Source organism: Chiloscyllium plagiosum, unplaced genomic scaffold (assembly GCF_037043375.1).
Source record: "Chiloscyllium plagiosum isolate Xiang-an unplaced genomic scaffold, Cpla_swu_hap1 HiC_scaffold_4, whole genome shotgun sequence".
NCBI lineage: Eukaryota > Metazoa > Chordata > Chondrichthyes > Orectolobiformes > Hemiscylliidae > Chiloscyllium > Chiloscyllium plagiosum.
The window spans coordinates 105,112,492-105,136,444 of record NW_028270142.1 but is presented as its reverse complement, the minus strand read 5'-3'; the positions used below and the strand labels follow the sequence as shown (position 1 = coordinate 105,136,444).

The following is a 23,953-nucleotide window of genomic DNA, read 5'->3' as shown; positions in this document are numbered from 1 at the left end:
TCTACTGCTAACCCACCAGTAACACTTGGCTAATGAATCAGTACTCCATGTTAGATACCACATGGAGGAAGCACAAAGGTGGCAAGGAAGTAGAATATACTCGAGATGGGGACTGGAGTGTCCATCACAAAATGTGGCTTGGTAGCAATGTTACTGACTGAGTAGTACACTATCCACCCTCTTATTCACTCCCTTCACCAGGTGACACACAATAGCAGTAGTGCGCACAGAGTACAAGATGCACCTCAGAAATTCCCCAAGCCTCCTTTGACAGCATCATCAAACCCCAACTTCTACTGCTTGGATGGACAAGGGCAGATGAATGGGAAACTGCAAAATTATATAGCATCCTGACTTGAACTGACATCACCAGTCCTTCATTGGCGTTGGGTCAAAATACAGGGTCTCTATTCCTAACAGTCCCCAAAAGACTGCAGCACTTCATAAAGGAACTCACCACCATGATCTCCAGGGCATGGCAGGGGGAAGTGGGGGAGGTGCAATAAATGGCGGCCTAGCCAATCCTGTCCACAACACACGTATGAACAAAACAAAAAAATTCATATTCAAAACTTGAAAGGAGATGCTGTTATATGCAGGATTTACTTTAATCATTTGGTTTTTGAATATGTATTTGATGAGCATCCTATTATCAGCATGTTACTCAGAATAGTTTCTCACATCACACAGTGACAATTATTGATGCACATGTCATATTTGTGGCACGGTTTTCCCTCCTACACAGAAACTAAACTCATAGCATTGATTTATTATTTATGTATAAAGATGTGGGAATACTGTGGAAATCTTTTATCCCTTCAGATGATATATGTACTGTTAGATCTCAGATGCAAAATTAGCAACTTACCTTTCATTTACCAAGCTGTCAGCATGAAATGCAGTCATATAGATGTTCTGATTGGATGTAAGCCAGGCCAGGCATGGATTGGGGCCAGAGGTGCATCAGTCCAGCCTATATTTCCAGTGACCATGGTTGTATTTGTAGTATCAATATCACTTCTGTAATGGAAACCAATACCTTGTGTGAAAGGTATGGCACTGTGGTCTTGCTGATAGGTGATTGGGAAATCAGCAGCTACTGTAGATCTTAACAGCTTGCAACAATTGAAAAGGAATGGTCCATACATTTTATGATTTCTCAGGCTTGAGGAAGCAGCAGGTGTGTAATATTAGACCACCATCCAATGGGCGAGCACCATCCACTCCTGAACTGTTTTGCTGGAGGCTGGATCAGCAACGGAATGACCACCCACTTGTCAGTGAAGATGATTAAAGGAAGGCCATGGGATTACAGGCTTACTTGAATTTTCCATTCGGCCCGTGAGCCAATTGCAGTGATGGTAGCATGGTCAGTGCCTGGAGGTGGCACACCAGTGATAGAGCAGGGAGCCAGCACTTCAGGCCCGACACCACCTACCTATCCACAGATGGAGGGTTTTCCTTGCATTATGGAGGCCCTGCATCTGTAGCCATTTTATATTTCAAAATTTAAAATTGCTGAGGAGATACCTCAGGTTGAAGACAGTTTCTTCCTTACTTACAATAATGGACTCCCTCCACGCTGCAGGACTTCCAATTGACCCTTCAATTTTGAGAGCATAGCCTCTGCCATTGATAGATCATTGGTGGGTGACTGATCACAACATAATGTGCAGGTTAGGAGTCGTATTGGGGTCCCCAGCCAAAATACAAATCTTGCCCTTTAAGCCAAACCTCTTATGGTTCACAATACTGAATTGTTAAGTATTTGTTTTTGACCAGCATGGATGCAATGGGCCAAAGGGCCTTTTTCTGTGCTATCAATCTCTACGACTCCTCGAATTGATTCATGAAGCAATTAGTCTTTTCAGAGAACTAATAAAGCTTCTGTTGGAAGAAGTGGACTGTAGATAGTAAGCTTTAGCTGGAATTAAGTAATGTCGAACCCTAAAGGAGTTGCCAAAGATGACAGGAGGAGCCTGCAGCTCGGAGCACCACGTTGCAAAGCAGCAGACAATGCTGGAAGACGTGTAACAGCTTTATCAAGTGAAGCAAGGTTGAAAAACAACACTTGCTTTCAATTAATTTATTATATTAAGCATCCTTGGCACTTGCAATTAACTGCCCTTCACACTTCCAATTTCAATGTTGACAGTGAGTGCCTATCATGCAGAGGATTCACTTAGCACTATAAACTTGCCCCATCATTTCACTCATACTTTGCACATGCAATCAAAAATATTTTCTCATAGCGTCAGATCAAATTACTGTCGCCTTTATGGACTGCAATTAGCATTTTGCTTTCACTGCACTTCAAGGCAATAATCAACACCCACTAACATTTTCCCATCCATGGTATGTGGGCATCATTGGATGGACCAGCATTTATTGCCATCCCTAGTCACCCTTGAGATGGTGGTGGTGAGCTGCCTTTTGAACCACTGCAGCCCATTTGGTGTAAGTAGACCCACAATACCATTAGGGAGGGAGTTCCAGGATTTTGACTCAACAACACTGAAATACTTCCAAGTTAGAATGGCAAGCAACTTCAAGGGGAACACGCTGGTGGCAGTGTTCCAATATATCGGCTGTTCTTGTCCTTTAGGATGGTAGTATTTGAGGATTTGGAAGGTTTTAACTGAGGAGTCACTGCTGAATTTCTGCAATGCAACTTGTAGATTGTACATACTGCTGCTACTGAACATCTGTGTATGGAGGGAGTGAATGTTTGTAGACGCAATGCCAATCAAGCAGGCTGTTTCATGCTGGATGGTATCAAGCTTCTTGAATGATGTTGGAGCTGCGCACATCCAGGCAAGTGGGGAGTTTTCCATCATAGACTTGACTTGTGCCTAGTAGATCACCCAGGATGTTGACAGCTGGTTGAGGTGGGGTGGCTGTGGTGTGTGTGTAGTGTGTGTGTGTGTGTGTATAGTATGTGTGCGCGCACGCAATTCAGTGATGGCAATACTACTGAATATCAACGCATACAAGTGAATATAGGTGACAATTATGTGCTACTTGCTAGCCTAAAATTGGATAACGTTGGGGGGGTCTTGCTGCAATTGGACATGGGCTATTTCAGTAGTGTGTGAAGAATCATAAATGAAGCTGAATGTCATGCAATTATCGCAAACATCTCCACTTCTCACCTTATGATCAAGGAAGGTCATTGATGAAGCAACTGAAGATTTTAGTTGGACCGAGGATACTACACTGAGGTACTCCTGCAGAGATGTCCTACAGCTGAGATGACTGACCTCCAACAACCATGACCATCTTCCTCTGTGCCAAGAATGGCTCTGCCCAGTTGATAGCTTTCCCCTGATACCCATTGATTCCAGATTTGTTAGGATTTCTTGATGCCACACTCAAAAGTGTGCCCTCTTATCTCACCTTTTGAATTTGGCACTTTTCTCGATGTTTGAAGCAAGCTTGTAGTGAGGCCAGGAACTGAGGGTCCTTGGCAGGACCCAAACTGAACGTCAGTGATTAGGATATCGCTAAGCAAGTGCTGTTGTACTGATGATCAAGGTCTAGATTGATAAGGCAGTAATTGGTTGAGTTGGATTTGTCCTACTCTTGGTGAACTTGACGTATTTGGGCAATTTTCCATATTGTCAGGTAGATGTCAGTGCCAGAACAGCTTGGCTAGGGAAACAGCAAGATCTGAAGCACAACTCTTCAGTTCTATTGCTAAAATATTATCAAGGTGCACAGCCCTTCCAATATCCATTGCCTTCAACTATTTCATGATATCATGTGAAGTGAATCAAATTGGTTGATGACTGGTAGGGTGATGCCTTGGACCTCTGGAAGAAGCAAAGATGGAATTGTTTAGCTCCGTCTACCACTTGCATACCAAATAGCACAAGCAGCAAGTGGTCCTGTGTTGTAGCTATGTTAGGTTAACACCTCATTTTTAGGTACTCCTGCATTCTTCATTGATCCTGGATTAATCACTTGGCTTGATGGCAATGGTAGAATGGGGGGGATATGCCAAGCATTGTTTTGGAGTACAATCTTGTTACTGGTCCCTCACAGACACCCATGAAACATATAAGATCCTGAAAAGGATTGAAATCAGATGTTGACCATTTTAAATGAAAGTTTAGGTGTTTAGATTAGATTCCCTATAGTATGGAAACAGGCCCTTCCGCCCAACAAGTCCACACCAACCCTCCAAAGAGTAACCCACCCAGATCCATTCCCCTACCCTAGATTTACCCCTGAATAATGCACCCAACGGTATGGGCAATTTAGCATGGCCAATTCACCTGACCTGCATACCTTTGGATCGTGGGAGGAAACCGGAGCACACGGAGGAAATCCATGCAGACACGGGGAAAATGTGCAAACTCCACACAGACAATTGCCCAAGGCAGGAATCAAACCCCGGTCCTTGGTGCTGTGAGACAGCAGTGCTAATCACTGAGCCACAGTGCCACCAGGTATTTTCTTTCTCTCAGACAGTCATGAGTCTTTGAACATCTCATCCAGAAAAAGCAGGTAGAAACAGAGTCCTTGAATATTTTAAAGTCAGAGAAAGGTAAATTTCTGATAAAGGGTGAAAGGTTGTCAGTAGTAGCGGGAATGCTGAATTGAGGTTACAATGACATCAGTCATGATCATATCGATTGGTGGAACAGTTTTGAGGGGTTGAATGGCCTACTTCGGCTCCTTGTTTGAATAGAAGGAGAAGGAGACCCTCATATTTGTCCTTTTGAAGTATTATGTTTTAGGTAGAGTGTACATGGAGACAGTATATTTAAATAAGGGCATTATTCTGAAGGGCTAGACCAGACAGACCTGGGTGTGTACATACATTAAAAATAGCAGTACCGGTGAAGAAAGCAGTTAGTAAAGCAAACAGTCTTCGAGGTCTTAGTAATAAAAACAGAATACAACTGCAGGGAAGTTATGCTGAATTTTTCAGACACCAGTTAGACCTCAGCTGGAGTAATGTATTCAGTTTGGGCATTGCATTTCAGGAAGAATGTGATTGGAGTGGACAAAAATGCAGAAAATCTCCCAGGTGTGAGAAACGTAGAGACAGCTTTCCTTAGAGAAGGCTGAAAGGAAATTCAATAGAAATCATGAGGATCCGAATAGAGTAAACAGGGAGAAACTATAACAGAATTTCATGGAAAAGCTCGGCAAGTCTGGCAGCATCTGTAACGAGAAAACAAAGTTAACGTTTTGGTTCCAGTGATGTTTCCTCAGAATGTTAACTTTGCTTTCTCTTCACAGATGCTGCAAGACCTGCTGAGCTTTCCCAACAACCTCTCCTCTGATTTACAGTATTTGCAGTTTTCTTTTTTAAATTTAGGGAGAAACCATTCCCACTTTAAAAAAGGATCGACAATGGAAGGACAGACTAATGTACAAGACGAGCTGAAAAGAAAATCCTTTTATCATAAACCGAGAGTTGTGAAAGCTCTGCCTTGAGGTGTGGTGAAGCAGATCAATCAAAGCATCCAAGTGGGAATTAGAGGATTCCTTTGAATAAAAACCATGTGCAGAGTTAAAGGGAAAAGCAGGAGGATGGAGCGGAGTTAAAATTCTCAGTTAGAGGGTTAGTGTGGCCACAATGGACTAAATAGCACCCATCTCCACTGTAAAGAATCTGAAATACTGTCATCCCGTTACCACATCTGTGGAAAAGCCTGGCAAAGCCTGGGAATTGAAGGCTGCAGGTGATGTGGGAACATGGGGTCTGTTTTAGTCTCCTGCCATTTTATCTCTTCATATTTTCTCACAACCATTATTGGCAAAAGGTATACTGGAGAATTTTACTACGTCAATTTTTCTATTGCAACTGTAAATGTTCAAACATTAACTATAGGAACATCTGTTCATTTTCTCTTTCTCTGGGTGTAACATAGGGAACCAAGCCAGGGCTCATTGCATCCACAAGTCAGGCATTCTTGTGATTTACGATATTCTTTGCAACTAGCATTTTTGATGCATTCTCCTGGAGTATCTTGATTGTAAAAGCACTGGATAAAATACACAGAAGTGAGCAAAAGGGAGAGAGAGTGTAAAGGAACAGAAAGCTCGCACCACCTGAAGCATTACATTGTATCTGACAGGTCTATCAAAGTGAGAGATTTGGAACTGTTTTTAAAATGGTAATACATTCTGTTTACCAAATTAGTAAAGGCAAAGTTGCCATATTCTTACCAGACCATAGGACTGCTCTCTCATTAGAGAGATATATCTAGTGATGGTTTAACACAAAAGTCACCAAGGTGATGGGAGAGGGTGAGAAGGAGAGTCTGTCATGGTAACCTCAGCTGGCGTGGGAATTGGACCCATGCTATTGGTGTTACTCTGCATTACAAATTAGTCAGCCAACCCATTAAGCCAACCTACCCCAATGACATTAATGTTATCCCTAGAGATGTAGTAAACAGGCAACATGGATCAGGAAGAGAAGTAGGCCATTCAACCCCTCAAGCCTGCTCTGCTATTCGATAAGATCATGCTTGATCTGCTTGTAACTTCAAGTCTATATTCCTGCCTTCATCCCCTTGTTTAACAAGAATCTAACTAACTCTGCCTTAAAAGTATTAAATATGAGGGACAAGAGAATCCCAAATTCCACTATTTAAAGTAAACAATATCAATTTGTTCTTAACTCTAAAAGTGAATGTCAAACAATAACTATTCACAACTCTATAAGCCCCCTCCTTTCTCTTAACTGCTTAATACCTGCCTCTAACTCTACAACAATATACTGTTCCAATAAATCTCTTAAAATTACTGTTTTCATTACCTTTTCAGAAAGAGTTCTTAAGACTAATCACCCTCAGAGTCTTATCTGAGTAATGTTATGAAGTTGAAGATGTGGACTGTACCTTTAAGAGAGAGTGACTGCTGTTCTGCACTAAGAGCTTACAAGCACCTGTGTCATATGACTAGATAACAGTATCAGTGTACTGGAAAATTGAAAATATGTAAAATTGGCTGTGAAATGTAAGTTGTTTGCTGTTTTGACAACAATTCAAATTTAACTAATCAGTTTAAATTATGTCCCAGGATACTAAAACCAAATCAAGTTTGAATTTGTTGTTTTGCCAACATCAACCAATGAGATGATCTGATGTTGGGGGATATTAAAAAAAAGCAGGCATTTCGAAAATCAGAACGAGCAACTGTCATTGAGAGACTGACTGACCACATTGAAACACTCTCTATCAAATGTACCTTTTTCATATGAAACATCTTGACAGTAAAAAAGAAAAATGACACGGAGATCTTCAGCCAGAAGAAGAAAGACACAGAAGACGGCAGATGCTTGTATGGTTTTGAAATTAAGTTGATGTAATTTTAATAAGAGTTTTATTGGAACAGCATATTGCTATAGAGTTGGAGGCAGGTAATAAGCAGTCACAAAAAAGGTGGGGAGGAGGCTCAGAATTGTGAATACTTATTGTTTAAATGTTCACTTTTAGAGTTAAAGAATAAATTGATATTATTTTCTTTAAATAGTGGAATTTGGGAGTTGTCTGTCACTTATATTTTAATAGATTACAAGGTGAGGTGAGCTTTTCAGGGTGCATGGTTTAATTAAGAGGGGTTCACTGCCATGTTGTAACATGAGTAAATTGTGACAAAATTCTCTCATAAGAGAAACATCCTCTCCACATATACCCTGAAATTTTCTCAGGATCTTATGTTTTGATCAAGTCACCTCTTACCTTTCCAAACTCCAGTGGATAAAAGGCTAGCCTGGTACAATCTCTCCTCAAGCCAACTTTGCCATTCCAGGTATTAGTGAACATTCCAGGTATTCAGTGAACATTCTCTGAAATGCCACCAATACATTTTCATCCTTCCTTAAATGTGGTGACCAATCCTGTGCACAGTACTCTAGATATGGCCCTACCAGTGCCTTGTAGCATGGAGTCAAAGCCTCCCTATTTTGTATTCAATTCTTGTCATGTTAAATAGCATTCTATTATCTTTCCTAATTACTAGGTAACCTTAGTCATCATTTGCAATTCATAGCTGAGGACACCTAAGGTCCTCTATCTCAGAACTTCCAATCTTTCACCGTTTAAATTTAAAAATGACCTGTTCAATACAGCTGCCATTTCCTGATTTTCTATTATTTCTATAGGGTCAATGTTTACTTTGTTAATATTTTTTTTTAAATTTTTAAGCAAATTCTATCTGCATTTATATTTCGGATTGGCTTTCTCTCGTATTCTAGTTTTACTAATTTTTTTTTGGTCATTCCTTTGTTTTTGTATTTTGTCCAGTTTTCAGATCTGATTCCTGTCTTTGCACAATGAAATGCTTTTTAAATATTTTTTTAAACAGCATCATTAATATATTCAGTTAACCATGGGTCAATGTCTTGGAATTTTTCTTACTCGCTAGAATGTATATATTCTTAAATGTTAGTAATGCCCTTAATTTTTTGCCACTACATCTCTATTGACTTACTCTTGAAAAAAAATGGCAATTCACTTTAACCAGCTCTATGTTCATGCCCTCACAATTGTCTTTATAATATTCATTGTTTTTTAAGAAATGCAACTGTCTCCAATTCATTCCTTTCTCCCTTGAACAAAATGCAAAAATTAATTATTTTATGGTTGCTGCAACCTAGGGTATATCACAATTAGATTATTGATTAACCCTATGTCATTGCAAAATACCAGTTATAGAATAGTCTGCTCTCTGGTCAGTTCCAGAACACGTGAGACTGAGCAGAGGCTACGGCAATAGATGAGTGGACATTGCACAACAATCACCAGGCAGGAATGTTCCTGCCAGTTGGAGGGCACTTCAGCAGTCTGGGACATTTAACTTCGGACCTTCAGGTGACCTTCCTCCAAGGTAGACTTCGGTACAGGCAACAACACAGTGGCCTAGCAGAGGCTGATAGCCAAGTTTGGTACCCATGGGGATGGCCTCAACTTGGGTTCATGTCACACTACAGGTGACCCCACTGCACCACACACACGCAGGTATACCCCTTTACACTCACACATACTCTCTCAGACACTCAATCCCGCTACCACCCACTCCCACCACACACACACAAGTTTGTGGGGCGAATTTGCACTTGCAGAATTACATTTTATTTTACTCAAAAACTGCATGAATCCATGTAAGATTCTGTAAATCCCTTTTTAAGATTAGAATCAGTCTGAGCATTGAGACACAAACAACCTCATACAGGGCACCTCACACCTTCAATGCATTATCTGGGCTGACATTGCAGCATTTGTTAAAGTTCACTTGAGAATGTAACTTTAGAAAAAAGGTTCTGGGATATACAAATGAAAAAACAGAAACCAACATGGTCATTCTTAAAGATGAGTGACTTAATCCAGGTCTTTTCAATATAGAATTTCAATTGCATCACACTGTAAACTTTTGCTATAAATTCTGTGTCTTATGATCTTATACTCCACAACCACCTGATGAAGGAGCAGTGCTCTGGAAGCTAGTGCTTCAAAATAGACCTGTTGGACTACTGGTGTTGTGTGATTTTTAAACTTTGGTACAACCCATCCCACCTCTAAATCATGACACGATTCTAAGAAATGATCCTGCAAGCATTCGATGAACTCATTATCTGGACTACCTTTGCCCAACTAGCTTTGCCAGTCTGAAGTATATTAAAATCTCAATTATTATAGAGTCATACAGCACAGAAACAGACCCTTCGGTCCAACCAGTCCATGCTGAACAAAGTATGAAACTAGTCCCACTTGCCTGCTCCAGACCCACATCCCTCCATACCTTTCTTATTCATTTACATATTGAAGTGTTTTGTAAATGTTGTACCCGAGAAAAGAAAAAAAAACCTGTTCAATTTCAATATCAAAGCCAAATTCAGTTCAGTCAAATACTAGGACCTTCAGACTAATACCTACCACTATTGCAATATTTCACATATAATCAAAGCTAGAATTTCTAAGTAGCTTATCCAGAGTTAACATGTCCAATCCAACATTGCGGTCTCCAGTAATTAATACATTACAGGCTATGAACTTCAGTTGAAATGTTAAGGAACAAAAGAAGTTTGGGTATATGAATAGGAAGGGTTTGGAAGGATATGGGCTGGGTGCTGGCAGGTGGGACTAGGATATCTGGTTGGCATGGACAAGTTGGACTGAAGGGTTGTTTCCGTGCTTATACATCTCTCTGACTCTAAGTTAAGTCCATGAGAGCAACTGTTGTTTACAAAAATCAGCACCAGTATTTTATTGTGATTGGGGAACAAAGATAAAACATTTGTCTAATAAATTAACTAATGTGATGAGATTCCAAGGTTGTTCATAAATTAAACCAAAACAGATAAGGGAAAAATCTTAAATCATAAATTACTGAACAGCAGTTAAATCCCCTTAGAAGTTTAAAAATAAAAGTCCAAGGAAGAAGCTTGAAAGATGGGAGAGAAGAGTAGATCTGCCCTAGTAAGAGGTAACTGGGATCCCTTTAAAAGAAAAGTAATAAATTGGAGATTGTCAGTGAACCGAAGGGAGATAATTTTAATTAGATGCCTACATCTAGTTAAGAGTCTGGCATTTAAAAATATATATATTTAAATGGTAACCATGAATAAAGATCAGTTGGATTCCAGCCGTTTCCCTTTTTGCATTGATGTTGCCTTGAATTATTTATCAGCAAAGAATGAATTGGAGTAAATTATAAGTCTGCTGGATTTTCATCAGCGAAAACAGCAGAACAGGCAATATTCAAACCGTCTTAAGCCCTCTCTAAAATTACCTACACTGAACAGGTGGTCATATTTTCAAAGCAGTGAAAATTTCAACTGAGATTGCCTCTCTGATCCTTATCTTACACAAGAAAAGAACTCTGCCTATATAGGCACTTCCATTCAGGGCTCTTTCAGAAGCTGCACTTCCATCCTGGCCATTGGAAGGACGGTTGGGGAAGGCAAATGGTGGCCCTTTCTTAAAGCAATCAATTGCCATATTCTGAAATTCAAAGGTCCAGACTCACAGGCACTTTGATAGGTGCTGTCAAAAAGTTAAGTACATTAGGTAAGTTACTGGGAGGGTAGGGTACAAGATGGATTGGTAGGGATGGGTGGGGTAGATACATTATGCAGTGCTTTGGGTAGGTGGGAGAAATTTGGTCTAGCAGTGGACACAGTTGGACTCTCTGGCAGGGGAAATGGCGAAGACAGGTCCAACAGTAGGAGTTGAGTTCTAATTAATGATAGGAGCTGTGGGATTTGGAGTGATGATTGTAATTGAGTCAAGGGAGGGGGAAAAAAAAGGAGGAATTGAGGCTGTATGAGGTAACTTGGGGATCAGTTTAATGGTTACACAGGAATTAGTTGAGGTACTTAATAGTCTAATTTTTCCTGAGTAACTACTATTTGACCCTCTGAATTCCCCAATTTACACAGATAATTTCAATGTGTTCTAAGTACAGGAATGGTGCAGTTAAATCTTAAATTTCAGGAACATTTCTTCAGAGTATACTCCAATGGTGATTCAGCAGGGTTTCAATGCACAATCTCATGCATACTTCAGAAACAATTAACTAGTCATCAGAAAATCAGGAGCCATTATTTCACTTTAACATCCTTTCTTGACATCGTAAGTTACATCCATACAATCCTCAATGGCAGTGGGTTTCAGCACCAGCCTCTGGGTGAAAATGTTTTTCCTCACACCTCCTGTAAACTTTGTTGCTTAAAGTTATTTTGACTGTAAATTGCTACATGTGGTATCAGACCCAGTTCATCCAGGGGCCTTCCTGGACTTTGTAGCTCAAGACATTCTTCATTCACTGGCTATTTTTTTCCCATAGGGCGTGAGGTGGGGTACAACAGGGAATTTTTTTACAATATTCCTAAACCCATCGCTGAACAGATTTTTATCAAATGCATTGGAAACTCAAACATTTTCCCCTGTCTTAAAGATAAGTGTGGACTGCTATCTCTCCCTCTCACTTTCGCTTGTTCTCTATGCAATGTGTCACTAAACAACAGACATGCTCTCCTGGGGCAAGATTTGTTAACCAGAGCATATGAAAATGCTAATATTTAGCTGCTGATTAAAAACCCACAGGATGATTTAATCTGAAGCGTGTTTGTTCGCTCGCATTATGTTGGGGAGTTTAGCCAATTGTTCTGAAAAATTGTGGCGGACAGAGATGTAATAATATTAGCAGAGTCAAAACACAAAGCGCTCTCCTTCTATAATAGGTTTTAAGAAATCTATTTAGATACTAGACTCAAGAAACATTAATAGACAATAATCTGATTGGTGTTTTCCCCAAGAAAAGGTAGGAATGGACTACAGCTCCATAAGTTAATGGAGAGTAAAGCTTTTAAATGTTATTTGTCAGGTCAACATAATTTGTGTGTGTTGGAGTTATTAGCAGTTATTAGCATGGTCCTTCATATCCCTTATAACTTCCATCCAATGCCAATAAAACCTGGATTAAGAAAATCGCTCACTGCTCGAATTAAATGGGTTGTATGCCTTCCTTCCGGGTCAATTAACATCAGATCAATTACCCAAAGATCATTCTCACTCATCTGATCTGGCTGGTTCCATCCCAACCCCAAACAGAGAGCACCTCTGGGCCACCCGGACAAACCAACCCAACCAACCTGTGGCACAGCATTTCAACTCCCCCTCCCACTCCACCGAGGATATGCAGGTCATTGGACTCATCCACCGCCAAACCACAACAACCCGACGGTCGGAGGAGGAGCGTCTTATCTTCCGACTGGGAACCCTCCAACCACAGGGGATGAACTTGGACTTCACCAGTTTCTTCATCCCCCCTCCCCCCACCTTGTCTCAGCCGGATCCCTCCAGCCCGGCACCGCCTTCCTGACCTGCAGTCTTCTTCTTGACCTCTCCGCCTCCATCCTACTCCGACCTATCACCCTCACCTTGACCTCTTTCCACCTATCACATTTCCAACGCCCCTCCTCCCTACCTTTTATCTTCTCCTGCTGAACACTCTCTGCTCATTCCTGAAGAAGGGCCTGTGCCCGAAACGTCGAATCTCCTGTTCCCTGGATGCTGCCTGACCTGCTGTGCTGTTCCAGCAATAAAGTTTCAACCCCAAACATACCCAGTCATATTGAAGGACTATGAAAATGGCATGTAATTACTATGCTACTTCTGCCTGATAACCAAAACTCCACTTAAACTAATTCATTACCCCCAATTCCAGAACCCCTAATTTTACATAATGTAGCACCATCTTTGTGGCCCGGAGGCGGTTTGCCATTGTAATGCAACATTACAAAAAAGCTTAAAAGTTGACAAATCAAACAGCCTGTCATTGTAATAATGCCTAATGACTTCAGCATCGGTCCCATCTACCATTGAATACTGTAGTTGGCCTGGGAAGGCAGTGGCCAAATGGTATTAGCTACTGCTCTGTTAACCCAGGTAATGTTTGGAGGATCCAGGTTCAAATCCCACCGTAGTAGACTGCGGAATTTGAATTCAATTAAAACATCTGGAATTAAGAGTCTAATGATCACCATGAATCCATGGTTGATGGTCAGGAAAACCCATTTGGTCTGAGTAGTGCAGTAAAAAAAAAAAAAAACACCTGGGTACTTAAAATTAATTTCCACTAATTTGTTCAACTAATATGAATTAATTAAATCAATACACAAAAGTTGTTCTGCTATTAAATATTAATATAACAGTTGGTACAAATGTACCATACAGAACAATGTACTGTGAAGTCATTCTAATATAGTGTATCATTAGCTTCCATTTTAGCCATCTGCATGGACCAATCTTTGTGAGCAACAAGAAATGGGAGTCATGAACAGATTTCTTGTAATAAACTCCATTTGTTGGATTGCAGGCACAACAGTGAGAATGGTCCTCGCTAAACAGGGTCAGCACAAGCCAGATCCCCTCAGCAGTCAACTTCCACAACTAGGGTATCAGTATAATCCTTCAGGCACTTGTGGAAAAACAAACAATTCTGTGTATTACTGCAGAATATTCCCCTCTACTGACCAAAAGGCAAACTCATCATCTTATTCTCAGAAAATGAAGAGGCTATTGCTTGGCTTCAGAGATTTGCATCCACTAAATAAAATAGACACACGCTTTTTCAAATAGAAATAGAAAATCAGGCATTGACACCGCAACACCCCTCAAGTCATTCAAAGCACTTATATTACCATAAAAATGTAATTAATGAGTTTTACAAACAGGAATAAGCAAAATAATATGTTTTTAAGTTGTGTTTGATATATAATAGAGCACAGGAACAGGCCCTTCAGCCCACCAAGTCTGCACTGATTCCTAATCCTTATTTAGACCCGCCACTTATTATCTATGTGCGGTATCTATCCCTCGGTTCACCTCCATGCGTCTATCAAGACCCACCTTAAAAATTGCTAACATACCTGCTTCCACCATCTCCACGAGCACTGCATTCAAGGAACCCACCACCCTCTGAAAAATTTTGCTTACACTTTTCCCCTCTTACCTTGAATTTGTGCCCTTTTGTAGTTGGCCTTTTCACCCTGGGAAAAACCCTCTGGCTATCCACCCCATCTATGCTTATCATAATTTTTTCGATCTCTATCAGGTCATCCCTCAGCCTACGTCTTTCCAGTGGAAAAGAATCCGAGTTTATCCAACCTCTCCTCATAACTAAAACTCTCTAGACCAGGCAACATCCTGGTAAACTTTCTGTGCACCCTCTCCAAAGCATCCATATCTATCTAGTAGTGTGGTGACCAGAAATGCACACAATATTCCCTTTGTGGCCTCACAAAAGTGTTATACAGCTGTACCATAACTTGCCAACTTTAGCTAACAAAGGCAGGCATGCTGAATGCCTTCTTGACCACCTTATCCACTTGTGTTGCCACTTAAGCATTTTTGGACCTGTATACCCCAGATCTCTGTATGTCAATGCCCTTAAGTGTACTGCCATTTATTGTATGATTTGCACCTGAATTTGATCTCTAAATGCATTGCCTCACATTTGTCCAATTAAACTCCATCCACCATTTCTCTGCCCAACTCTGCAATCTATTTTCCACTGTATCCTTTAACAATCCTCCTCACTATCTGCAACTCAGCCAATTTTGGTGCCATCTGCAAACTTATTAATCAGACCACCTACATTTTCCTCCAAATGTAGTTCCCAGTATTGATCCCTGCAGAACACCACTAGTTACTGATCTCCATTCTGAAAAGCACCCTTCCACTGCTACTCAATGTCTTTATGACCAAACCAGTTTTGTAATCCATCTAGCCAGCTCACTCTGTATCCCATGAAACTCTACCCTCTGTTCAACCTGCCATGAAATAACTTATCAAATTCTTTACTAAAGTCCATGTAGACAACATCCACTGCCTTTCCCTCCTCATCATTCTTGTCACCTCAAAACTCAAGTTGGTGAGAAGTCACTTTCCCCACACAAACCCATGATACCCATCACTAACTCGTTCATTTGCTTCCAAATGTGAACACATCCTGTCTCTCAGTATCTTCTCCAACAGCTTCCTTGCCATCAGGCTTACTGGCTATAATTACCTGGATTATCTCTTTGCTCTCAAACAAAAGGAACAACACTGGCTAATCTCCAGTTCTCTGGAACCTCATAGGAGGCCAAAGAGGATGCAAAGATATCGGTTAAGGCCCATGCTAGTTCCTTCCTTGCTTCCCAAATATCCTGGGATAGATTCCATCTGTCCCTGGGGACTTGTCTCCCTTAATGTATTTCAAGATACCCAACACTGACTCCTTCATTATGTTGACTTGCCAAACACACCTTTCCCTACTCCGACTTATGCTAAGTTGTCAACCGTCAACCAAACTCATTCAAATAAACATTCTTTGTATGTGAACATCAAATACCAACAGTCATTAGACAACTTGACCCTGGAGACAATGGATATGCCTGATGTCTACATATGCATCAAGTATAGGGTAGCAATTAGGAATAGTCATCTGATAGCACAGAACTTGAGTATTGTTAAAAAGAAAATACTTTTTTTAGCCTTTCATCTTGCACTCTTCAGAAAAATTCACAATAAAGGGAAACAACATTCGTTATGTTGTAGAAAAGTACAGTGCTAATTGATTGTCAAGTGGGCACAGATTGGTAGAAGTGTTGCCACAGAGAATGCAGCAGGTATTACCTGACAGTTAACTACCAAACTTTGTTTCTACTTGAAGCAAGGCAGGTTGATTTTGCTAGATCAGGGCATTACCCTTAGATATGAACCATTGCAAGCAAATAGCTGTTAGCCATTTTGTTGAGTTGAAACTGTGTCTGCGTGTACATGTTCTTTCTGTTGACAAGGGACAGGGTCCTGTGCATGAATATGTAGCCTCCAGTATATGTAAGAGCATCATACTATGGCACTACACATTCTAGTTAGATGCGAGAAAATTGAAAGACTTGCATTTACATAGCACTTCCCATGATCACCAGATATCTCAAAGTGCTTTACAACCGATGAAGTATTTTTTGAAACATAGTCACTGAGCAGGATGTGCAACAGCAAACATATGCACAGCAAACTTCCACTCATAGCAATGTGATAATCACCAGATAATCTGCTTTTTTGAGAGGCTTAAATATTGGCCAGGGCACCATGGAAACTACCTGCTCTTCAAAATATTACCATTGGACCTTATGCATCCAGCTGGGAGGTAAGATGGGTTTCATGTTTCTCTCGAAAGAAGGCACTGCTGTGAGTGTAGTATTCCCTCGTTACTGACGAAAGGATCAGGTTTGATTTTTGAAATGAGCCCACACCTTCTGACTCAGTGCCAAATGTACCAACTGAGCCACAAATGACATTTGAGTGCAAAAGGCTGTTTCCCCTACCCCCCACTTTTTAGACCTCAGAGATGCTAAGACCATTTGTAGCGCTTTCCAGAGCTGCACAGAGCTGTAAATGATCTGTTTTTTAAATCATTCTGAACATTAACCTCCAAACTTTAAACTCAATTTTCTTTTTAAAAAAAATCGTATTGTAGAGCCTGGGTTGATGTTAACGTGTTGTTTTTTTTTAAAAAAAAATCGCTCAGACAAAAAAAGCAATGGAACTGTATCTTGGATTTTATGACAGGAGATTAACTGAGATTTTTATAGTAGTCTCATACCACCTGGAGGAGATAGTGTCACATTGCGCCTTCTTACACCAGTTGCAGTGTAATTGCAAAGACACATTATCAGGCTTTCCGGATGGTCTTTTGACAACTTATATTTATGGTTAGGAAAAAGAAAAATGGTACAGTTACTTATTTTTCCCATTTTAGAAATTGTCACTGTAGTTGCAGAGTAATCAGCAGAGCTCAGCTTTAGCGGATTTGAAAGCATGAGCACTTACAGCTATCGAGTATACAACACATTCTGGCAACCCTCTCAAATAGCCTGATTACTAGACAAGAAAAAAAAACTTATGGCGCCGGAAATTTGTTTTAAAAAAAGTTAAGAGTTCTCCTTTCTCTGCACAGATTCCACCAGACATGCCGAGTTTCTCCACCAATTTCTGCTTTGGAGCCAGATTTCTAGATTCGCTATTACCAGACTCTTGCCCACACTCTGACTCTAGATATGACTGTCATCTCTAAAGAGATAGAAATTCTCTGTGCAGATTATAACTTCATTTCCAATGACCGAGAGTTTTGTCAGAAATTAAGTTCTTTCGACCATCCGGATCCGACTTCCGGACTTTGCTCCGAATAACTCCATCTCCCAATGCTCCTTTGGACTCCTGCTCTGTAGCCACCCGCATGAGCTAGCCTCTGGTCCCCCGCTTCCTAATAAATTCTTTGACTGAGAACCTTTTTTGTCGTCTCAGACTTCGATGTAGTGTGGGACGTTCGTTAAATAAATGTAAGATCGTACTTGCATGGACTGCTCAGAATAAGGAGGGAGAACCCCGGCAAGATTTATGCTTCTGGTCAACTTCACACAACTGGGCTGTCACCCAGTAGAAATAGAACGGGCCAGTCAGAAACCGGGAGAAAAGTACGAGACGGAAAGTAGCTCACCTTTCTGATTGCTCACTTTGACAGTTATCTGGACGGTCGACGTGCCGCGAAGTCTCTTGGATAAGTAAACTTTGCCGGAATCCCTCTCGATCTGGACCGGGGCATCGTCCGGGGCGATCACTTCAAACCAGCGCCTCTCAAACTTCCAGTCGGGGACAGTGTAAATGACATTGCCGAGCTTATCACCCTCAGGCACAGTGACCGAGTGGACCATCTCCTGGGGCAGTGAGCGAGTCTCTCTCCTGAGCCCGGCAGGGAGCTCCGGCTGCAGCAGCAGCACGGTCAGGGGCTCGCTGAGCTGGGCGTCCGCACCTTTATCCCGGGCGTACACCGACAGCCGGAGGGGCAGCGCCCCCAGGAGGGAGTCTACAACCAGGATCTGACCAGTGCCCGGCACCACGAACAGCTGAGGGACCGCCGGGGTCAGGCTGTAGGTGATTGCGGCGTTGCTCCCTTCATCGTGATCGGTGGCGGTGACACGGGCGAGCTCCGTGCCGACGGCGGTCAGCTCGTCCACCTCCAGCCTCCGGGCGAGCCCTGGGCTGAACACCGGCCGGTTGTCGTTGACATCGCGGACCCTCACTCGAAGCAGAGCGGCCGGGACCCTTGACCGGGCGCCGGGGTTCTCCCCATTCCCCCAGGAGCAGCTCAGCCTCAGCAGGTAAGCGGAGCGAACCTCCCGGTCCAGGGGAGCCGCGGTCCGGAGCACCACGCTGCAGGCGGAGCGGGGCCACAGGCGGAAGTCCGAGTGCGAGCGGCCGGACAGCTCGCAGCGGAGCCCGGCCCCGGCTCCGGCCGCCCGCAGCCCCGCTCCGCACAGCCTGAGCCCGGCTACTCGGCTGCCCGGCCGGGAGTCCTCCCGAACCTGGGCTTGGAGCAGCGGCGGGGGGCTGCGGGAAGCCGAGTCCCTGGCGGCCGCGGCGGACAGGAGCCCCAGCGCCAAGCAGGAGAGGAGCGCACGGCTCCAGCGCAGCCCGGGCAGCAGAGGCATGACCCCGGGAGGGGGGAGAGGGAGAGGCTGACAACTTAAAAGTAGCAAAGAAATATATAAAATCCGCTCGAGGGAGACAAGTCAGTTCAGAGCACTTCACAAAACAACCTCAAAATATAAACTAGACAAGGCGGCGACTGTATAAGATGAAGGAACGGAGCTCCCTCTGTCTTCCCCTGCCTCTACTCCGAGCTCCGTGTTGAAACTCCCGGCTCCCGGGGGGATTGATGCTGCCGAAAGCGGCCGGTGCTCCCACAGAGCGCCCGCTCCAACTTTCATTCAATCAGCGCCAACCCCGCCCCGCCCCATCCCCGCCCAGCCGACCAGCGCCACGCCCACGCTCCCCGCCTCCACCAATCCTAGCCCGGCGAGGCCGCCCGGGGACCCCGCCCATTCGGCGCCGTCTCCAATCAGAGGAGTGGTGCAGGGAGCGGGGTCCTCAGGCCCCTCCCCCTCCCACGGGTGCAAGTGTTACCTGGTCTAGAGTGAATGAGCTGCCCTCACGCAGTCACTTTAGTACAGAAGCTGAGTTTATTTTTAAAATCGCTCTTGTGAAAAAACATCCAGCTTAAACCAGGGGATCTATTTGAAATTCATATTTTATATATACAAACAAAAGTTAGAAACTGTTTTGAATTATTTTATAATGTGGAAAAGATCTCTAAATAAACACAAGCGAAGATTACAGTCGCGTAATGTCAGTGCGTCTTCAATTGTGATAGCTTCCTTCTAGTCTCAGAGATACAATTGCATTGAGTGGGTTACCTCGTTATCCATCTGGATTGATGGCTACCACATCCACAAATATACACTACCTCCAGCACCGACGTTCAGGAACAGCAGTGTGAACTATACGTAAGATGCACTGCAGACATTCGCCGAAGATTCTCACATAGCACCTTACAAACCCAAGGCCAAATCCATCTAGAACAAGGGCAGCAGGTACGTGGCAGGTACGTTCCCCTCAAAATCATTCACCATCCTAACTTGAAAATGTTTCACCTTTTCTTCAGTGTAGCTGAGTCAAAGTCCTGGCATTTCAGCCCTAGCTGGTCTACCTACAACACATAATTGCAGTGTTTCAATAAGACAGCTCACCATTATCTTCTTCTCAAGGGCAACTCGGAAATAAATGCTGGCCTAGCCAACATCACCTATGTCCTACAGGTGAATAAAATAGAGATGGAAATTTCCTCCTGGTGTAGTTCCTTATATTAGGAGATAGTGAGAACTGTAGATGCTGGAGAGTCAGAGTGGGTAAAGAGTTGAGCTGGAAGAAGCACAACGGAGAAGAGGAGTCGGACCCTTTCATCAGTCTTTATCCATTTCCTAATTTCTTATATTCACTGGCTACTAATCTCAGTCAAGCTACACTTATCAGTAACTTTAAATAGCTACTTGCAAGGATCAGTAATAGTAAACTGACAGCACTGAGTATGAGATATTTTGAGAAACTTGAACAGCAAGATGTTCAGTTCATATTTGTCACGGTATCTCAGAATCCTAGACTTTATCTAAAGAGAATTAGCAAGCATATAAATTATTTCCAGTGTATGTAATTTCATGTTTCAAACATTGTCAGTGCCTTTGTTGAAAAGTACAACCCTATACTATAACCTGGGTGGCACAGTGGTTAGCACTGCTGCCTCACAGCGCCAGAGACCCGGGTTCAATTCCCGCCTCAGGCGACTGACTGTGTGGAGTTTGCACGTTCTCCCCGTGTCTGCGTGGGTTTCCTCCGGGTGCTCCGGTTTCCTCCCACAGTCCAAAGATGTGCAGGGTCAGGTGAATTGGCCATACTAAATTTCCCGTAGTGTTAGGTAAGGGGTAAATGTGGGGGTATGGGTGGGTTTCTCGCTTCGGCGGGTCGGTGTGGACTTGTTGGCCCGAAGGGCCTGTTTCCACACTGTAATGTAATGTAATCTGCAGCGAAAATTGAATGGCGCTTAGTGCGTGAATCCTAAGCCACTCTGTAAAATATTTTCTCCCTCTGATGAGGAAGACCTCCATTCTTAGGAGGACGGATAAAGAAGGGCGAAAAACATCATTTACCATTTTAGGTGTCGTGAGTGTATTGCTGGGAAAGAACAGCAGATCGGGCAGCATCCGAGGAACAGGAGAATGCACGTCTCGGGCATAAGCCCTTCCAGAAATGAAGAGCTCTTTTAGGTGGAACACAACGTTATCTGTTAACGCGATCTGTTCTCCTTGTGTTTAACCTATTTGAAGTCTGAGACATCACAGGGTTAAATCAACATAGTTGTGTTATCCTCCGGACTGGTCAGTATTCCTCGATTTGAAACGGCTTTCAACGAAGCGGCAAAATCTATTTATTCTTTCGGAGAGAACTGTTGACCATCAGCTGAAATAATCGTGAAATCCATGAACCAGGGAATCTGGTTTTGCATTGCGTGCAACTTTGATTTCAGCTGAAAAATAATAGCTGTTACAAATCATGTGTGAAACATCAAAATTGACTAGCAACGTCCTCTTTTAAAAAAAACTCGACCAACCTATCGAAATGCTACAGCTTTGTAAAAACATACTGTTATAACATTATCTCACTGCAAGATACCCAGTTTGGCAATCGCCCCTTTAAAAGCAAAGAATTTGACGTTGGCATTATGTACTGTACCTACATTCCTCTTTCATGTTTTTATGTAGCAGCTTGTAAACATCCAAATAATGCTTTGTTACTGCGATGAAGAAATAAATTTGCAGTAAAATAATCTCAATAATATTTCTTTTCGTTGAAGTGCAAAAGTGGATAATTAAGTTAGAGTTCTCAAATCTAATTTCAAAGAGTCAAGTCGAATGTGAATCCAACGAGACTGACAACGAAGGAACATAAGGTTACATCATCCACAACTTCAGAATCTGAATGCTTATAGACTGAATGAAGTTATGGTGTCCTGAAAGAAGTCATGGTGACAAGGTGGCTCTCTATAAGAATAACTCAGCTAATCCGAAACCCCATTTTTTACAAGTTGCTTTACAAATCTTTCCTCCTCAGATTATGATCAGTTCTCTTTTGGAAGGCAAAAGTGAATGCTTCCACACAGGCTCAAATAATGATTTACGGATTCTAACCGCTTGCTGTGTGAACACTTTTTTTGCCTTATGACCCCTCTCTTTCTCTTGTCAAACATAGAACCCTCATGATTCTGGACAGTTCTATCAAATCTGCTTCTCATCATCTCACGATCCTGAGAAATAGAGTAGGCTATTCAGCCCATCAAGCCTGTTCTACCCCTCATTAAGACAATGGCTGATTTAAATGCAGCCTTAATTTCACTTTGCTGCCTATCCAACATACCCTTGTCAATCAAAAAGTGAACCCAGTCTTGAATACAATCAATATCTCAGCTTCAATGCACCATATGGATGGAAATTCACAAAGAAAACAACCATCCTCTAAGACAGGATGGGGCAATTGACAATAGCCTTGATACAATTGTAATAAGCAGTCAGTATTTGCATCACTCACACATGATAGTTTAACATACTCCTCCATCTGTCAAGGAGGGCAATAGAATAGGCCTTACATGGTTCTTTAATTTTGGACCTTAATCCAATGAAATTGTAAGTGCGGTTTAAGCACTGAGATGTTGTCCTCTCAGCCCACATCAGCTAAGAAAGGCATTATTGTAAATTTAAGCACATTGCAGAATATTTCCAGTTCAAGATGAGAAGGAATCAGTTCTGCGTTCTTCTGCAGCCGAAGAGATCTTACTTTATCTTAATACAATGTGGTCTGCAAGTGCCACTCTTAAGGTCACTTGTGATTATGAATTAACATGAGGCGGACACTGGTAACAGAACAACTGATTGTAAATTCCATGGAATCCATCAAATAACAAATGTAGTCGAGGTGGATCCCCATGGACTTGGCAACAATCCCTCCCACTTCCTACCAAACTAGATTTTGCCAACATGATGGGTCATCCAATCTCATTAAAACTTCACCACGGATTCCAGTTCTTCTCTTTCAAAGACCTGGCTTCAGATCTTTCTCAAAACTCACTCCATTGTGGACTGTCTTAATGACTGTTCACATTCTGGACACACCACCCTCCTTTCCTGGAATCCTTGGATTCTGGAAACTGCACAATAGCATCTACTTATGGGCAGAACTCCAGCTTTTCCATGGACACCTTGTTTCCCCAAACTAGTGCTGTCTCTGGGTATCTTGGGCTGCACTATTGAGCTGCAGCAGTGGTGTCAGTGGTGGCATTGGTGAACCCAATACATGACACATGGAAACAATGAGGCAGCAGTTAGCCCTGGACCCATGGCAGGGTAGAGGAGCCCAAGGAGTGCCAGTGGAGGTGATAATTGTTGTGGAGCCCGTAACACAAAGGCAATGTGAAGATGAACTTTTTTGCTTTTTTTTTGACATTATATTCTGTCTTGTTTTGTGATTCTAGATGGCACCAGAGAGTGACACTAAGTCACAACTTTCCCTATATTTGTAATACACATGACAATAAATAATTAAAACCTAATTATTCAGCCTCCCCAAGCAAATACTATTTGTGAGTTTTTTTCAATCCTCTCTTTACTACACAACTGTTAGTGGCTCTCAGACTTTTTCTTAGCCCTCCACAGGTCCCTGAGCTTTTCCCAAGTTCTAAATTTAATTAGCAACTGCTCTCACTGCTTCCCAGTACTTTTCCCAAGTGCTAAATGCATGGAACTAGCAAATAGCTTCTTAGACTTCTTCCTGAGATGCTAGCTATACAGATGTAGCAGTCTTCAGTTACCTTCTCAGCATTGCAGCTACTAATACTCTCCCTGATGGAGCCTGCTCTTTATTCTTTGTGTGTAATTCCACCCTACTCTAACACAAACTATTCTTCAGTGACCTGAGAGCTGTTTTGAGTGGCCAACTTACAAAACTTGGCAAAAGACCAACTACCCTTATTGCTAGGCAGAAACCATTGTAACTAA

At 42.3% G+C, this 23,953-nt stretch overlaps 1 protein-coding gene across 1 annotated transcript in view; it reads right to left on the bottom strand.

Moving 5' to 3' along the window:
- Window positions 1-19,565, bottom strand: part of LOC122549004 (neural-cadherin) — a 260,162-nt gene extending 240,597 nt beyond the window's left edge. The window contains exon 1 of the mRNA XM_043688104.2: window positions 18,013-19,565. Within this exon, the coding sequence (XP_043544039.2) occupies window positions 18,013-19,003 (991 nt within the window). The 5' untranslated portion in view covers window positions 19,004-19,565. The remainder of the gene's footprint in view (window positions 1-18,012) is intronic.
- Between the last annotated feature and the right edge of the window lie 4,388 nt (window positions 19,566-23,953).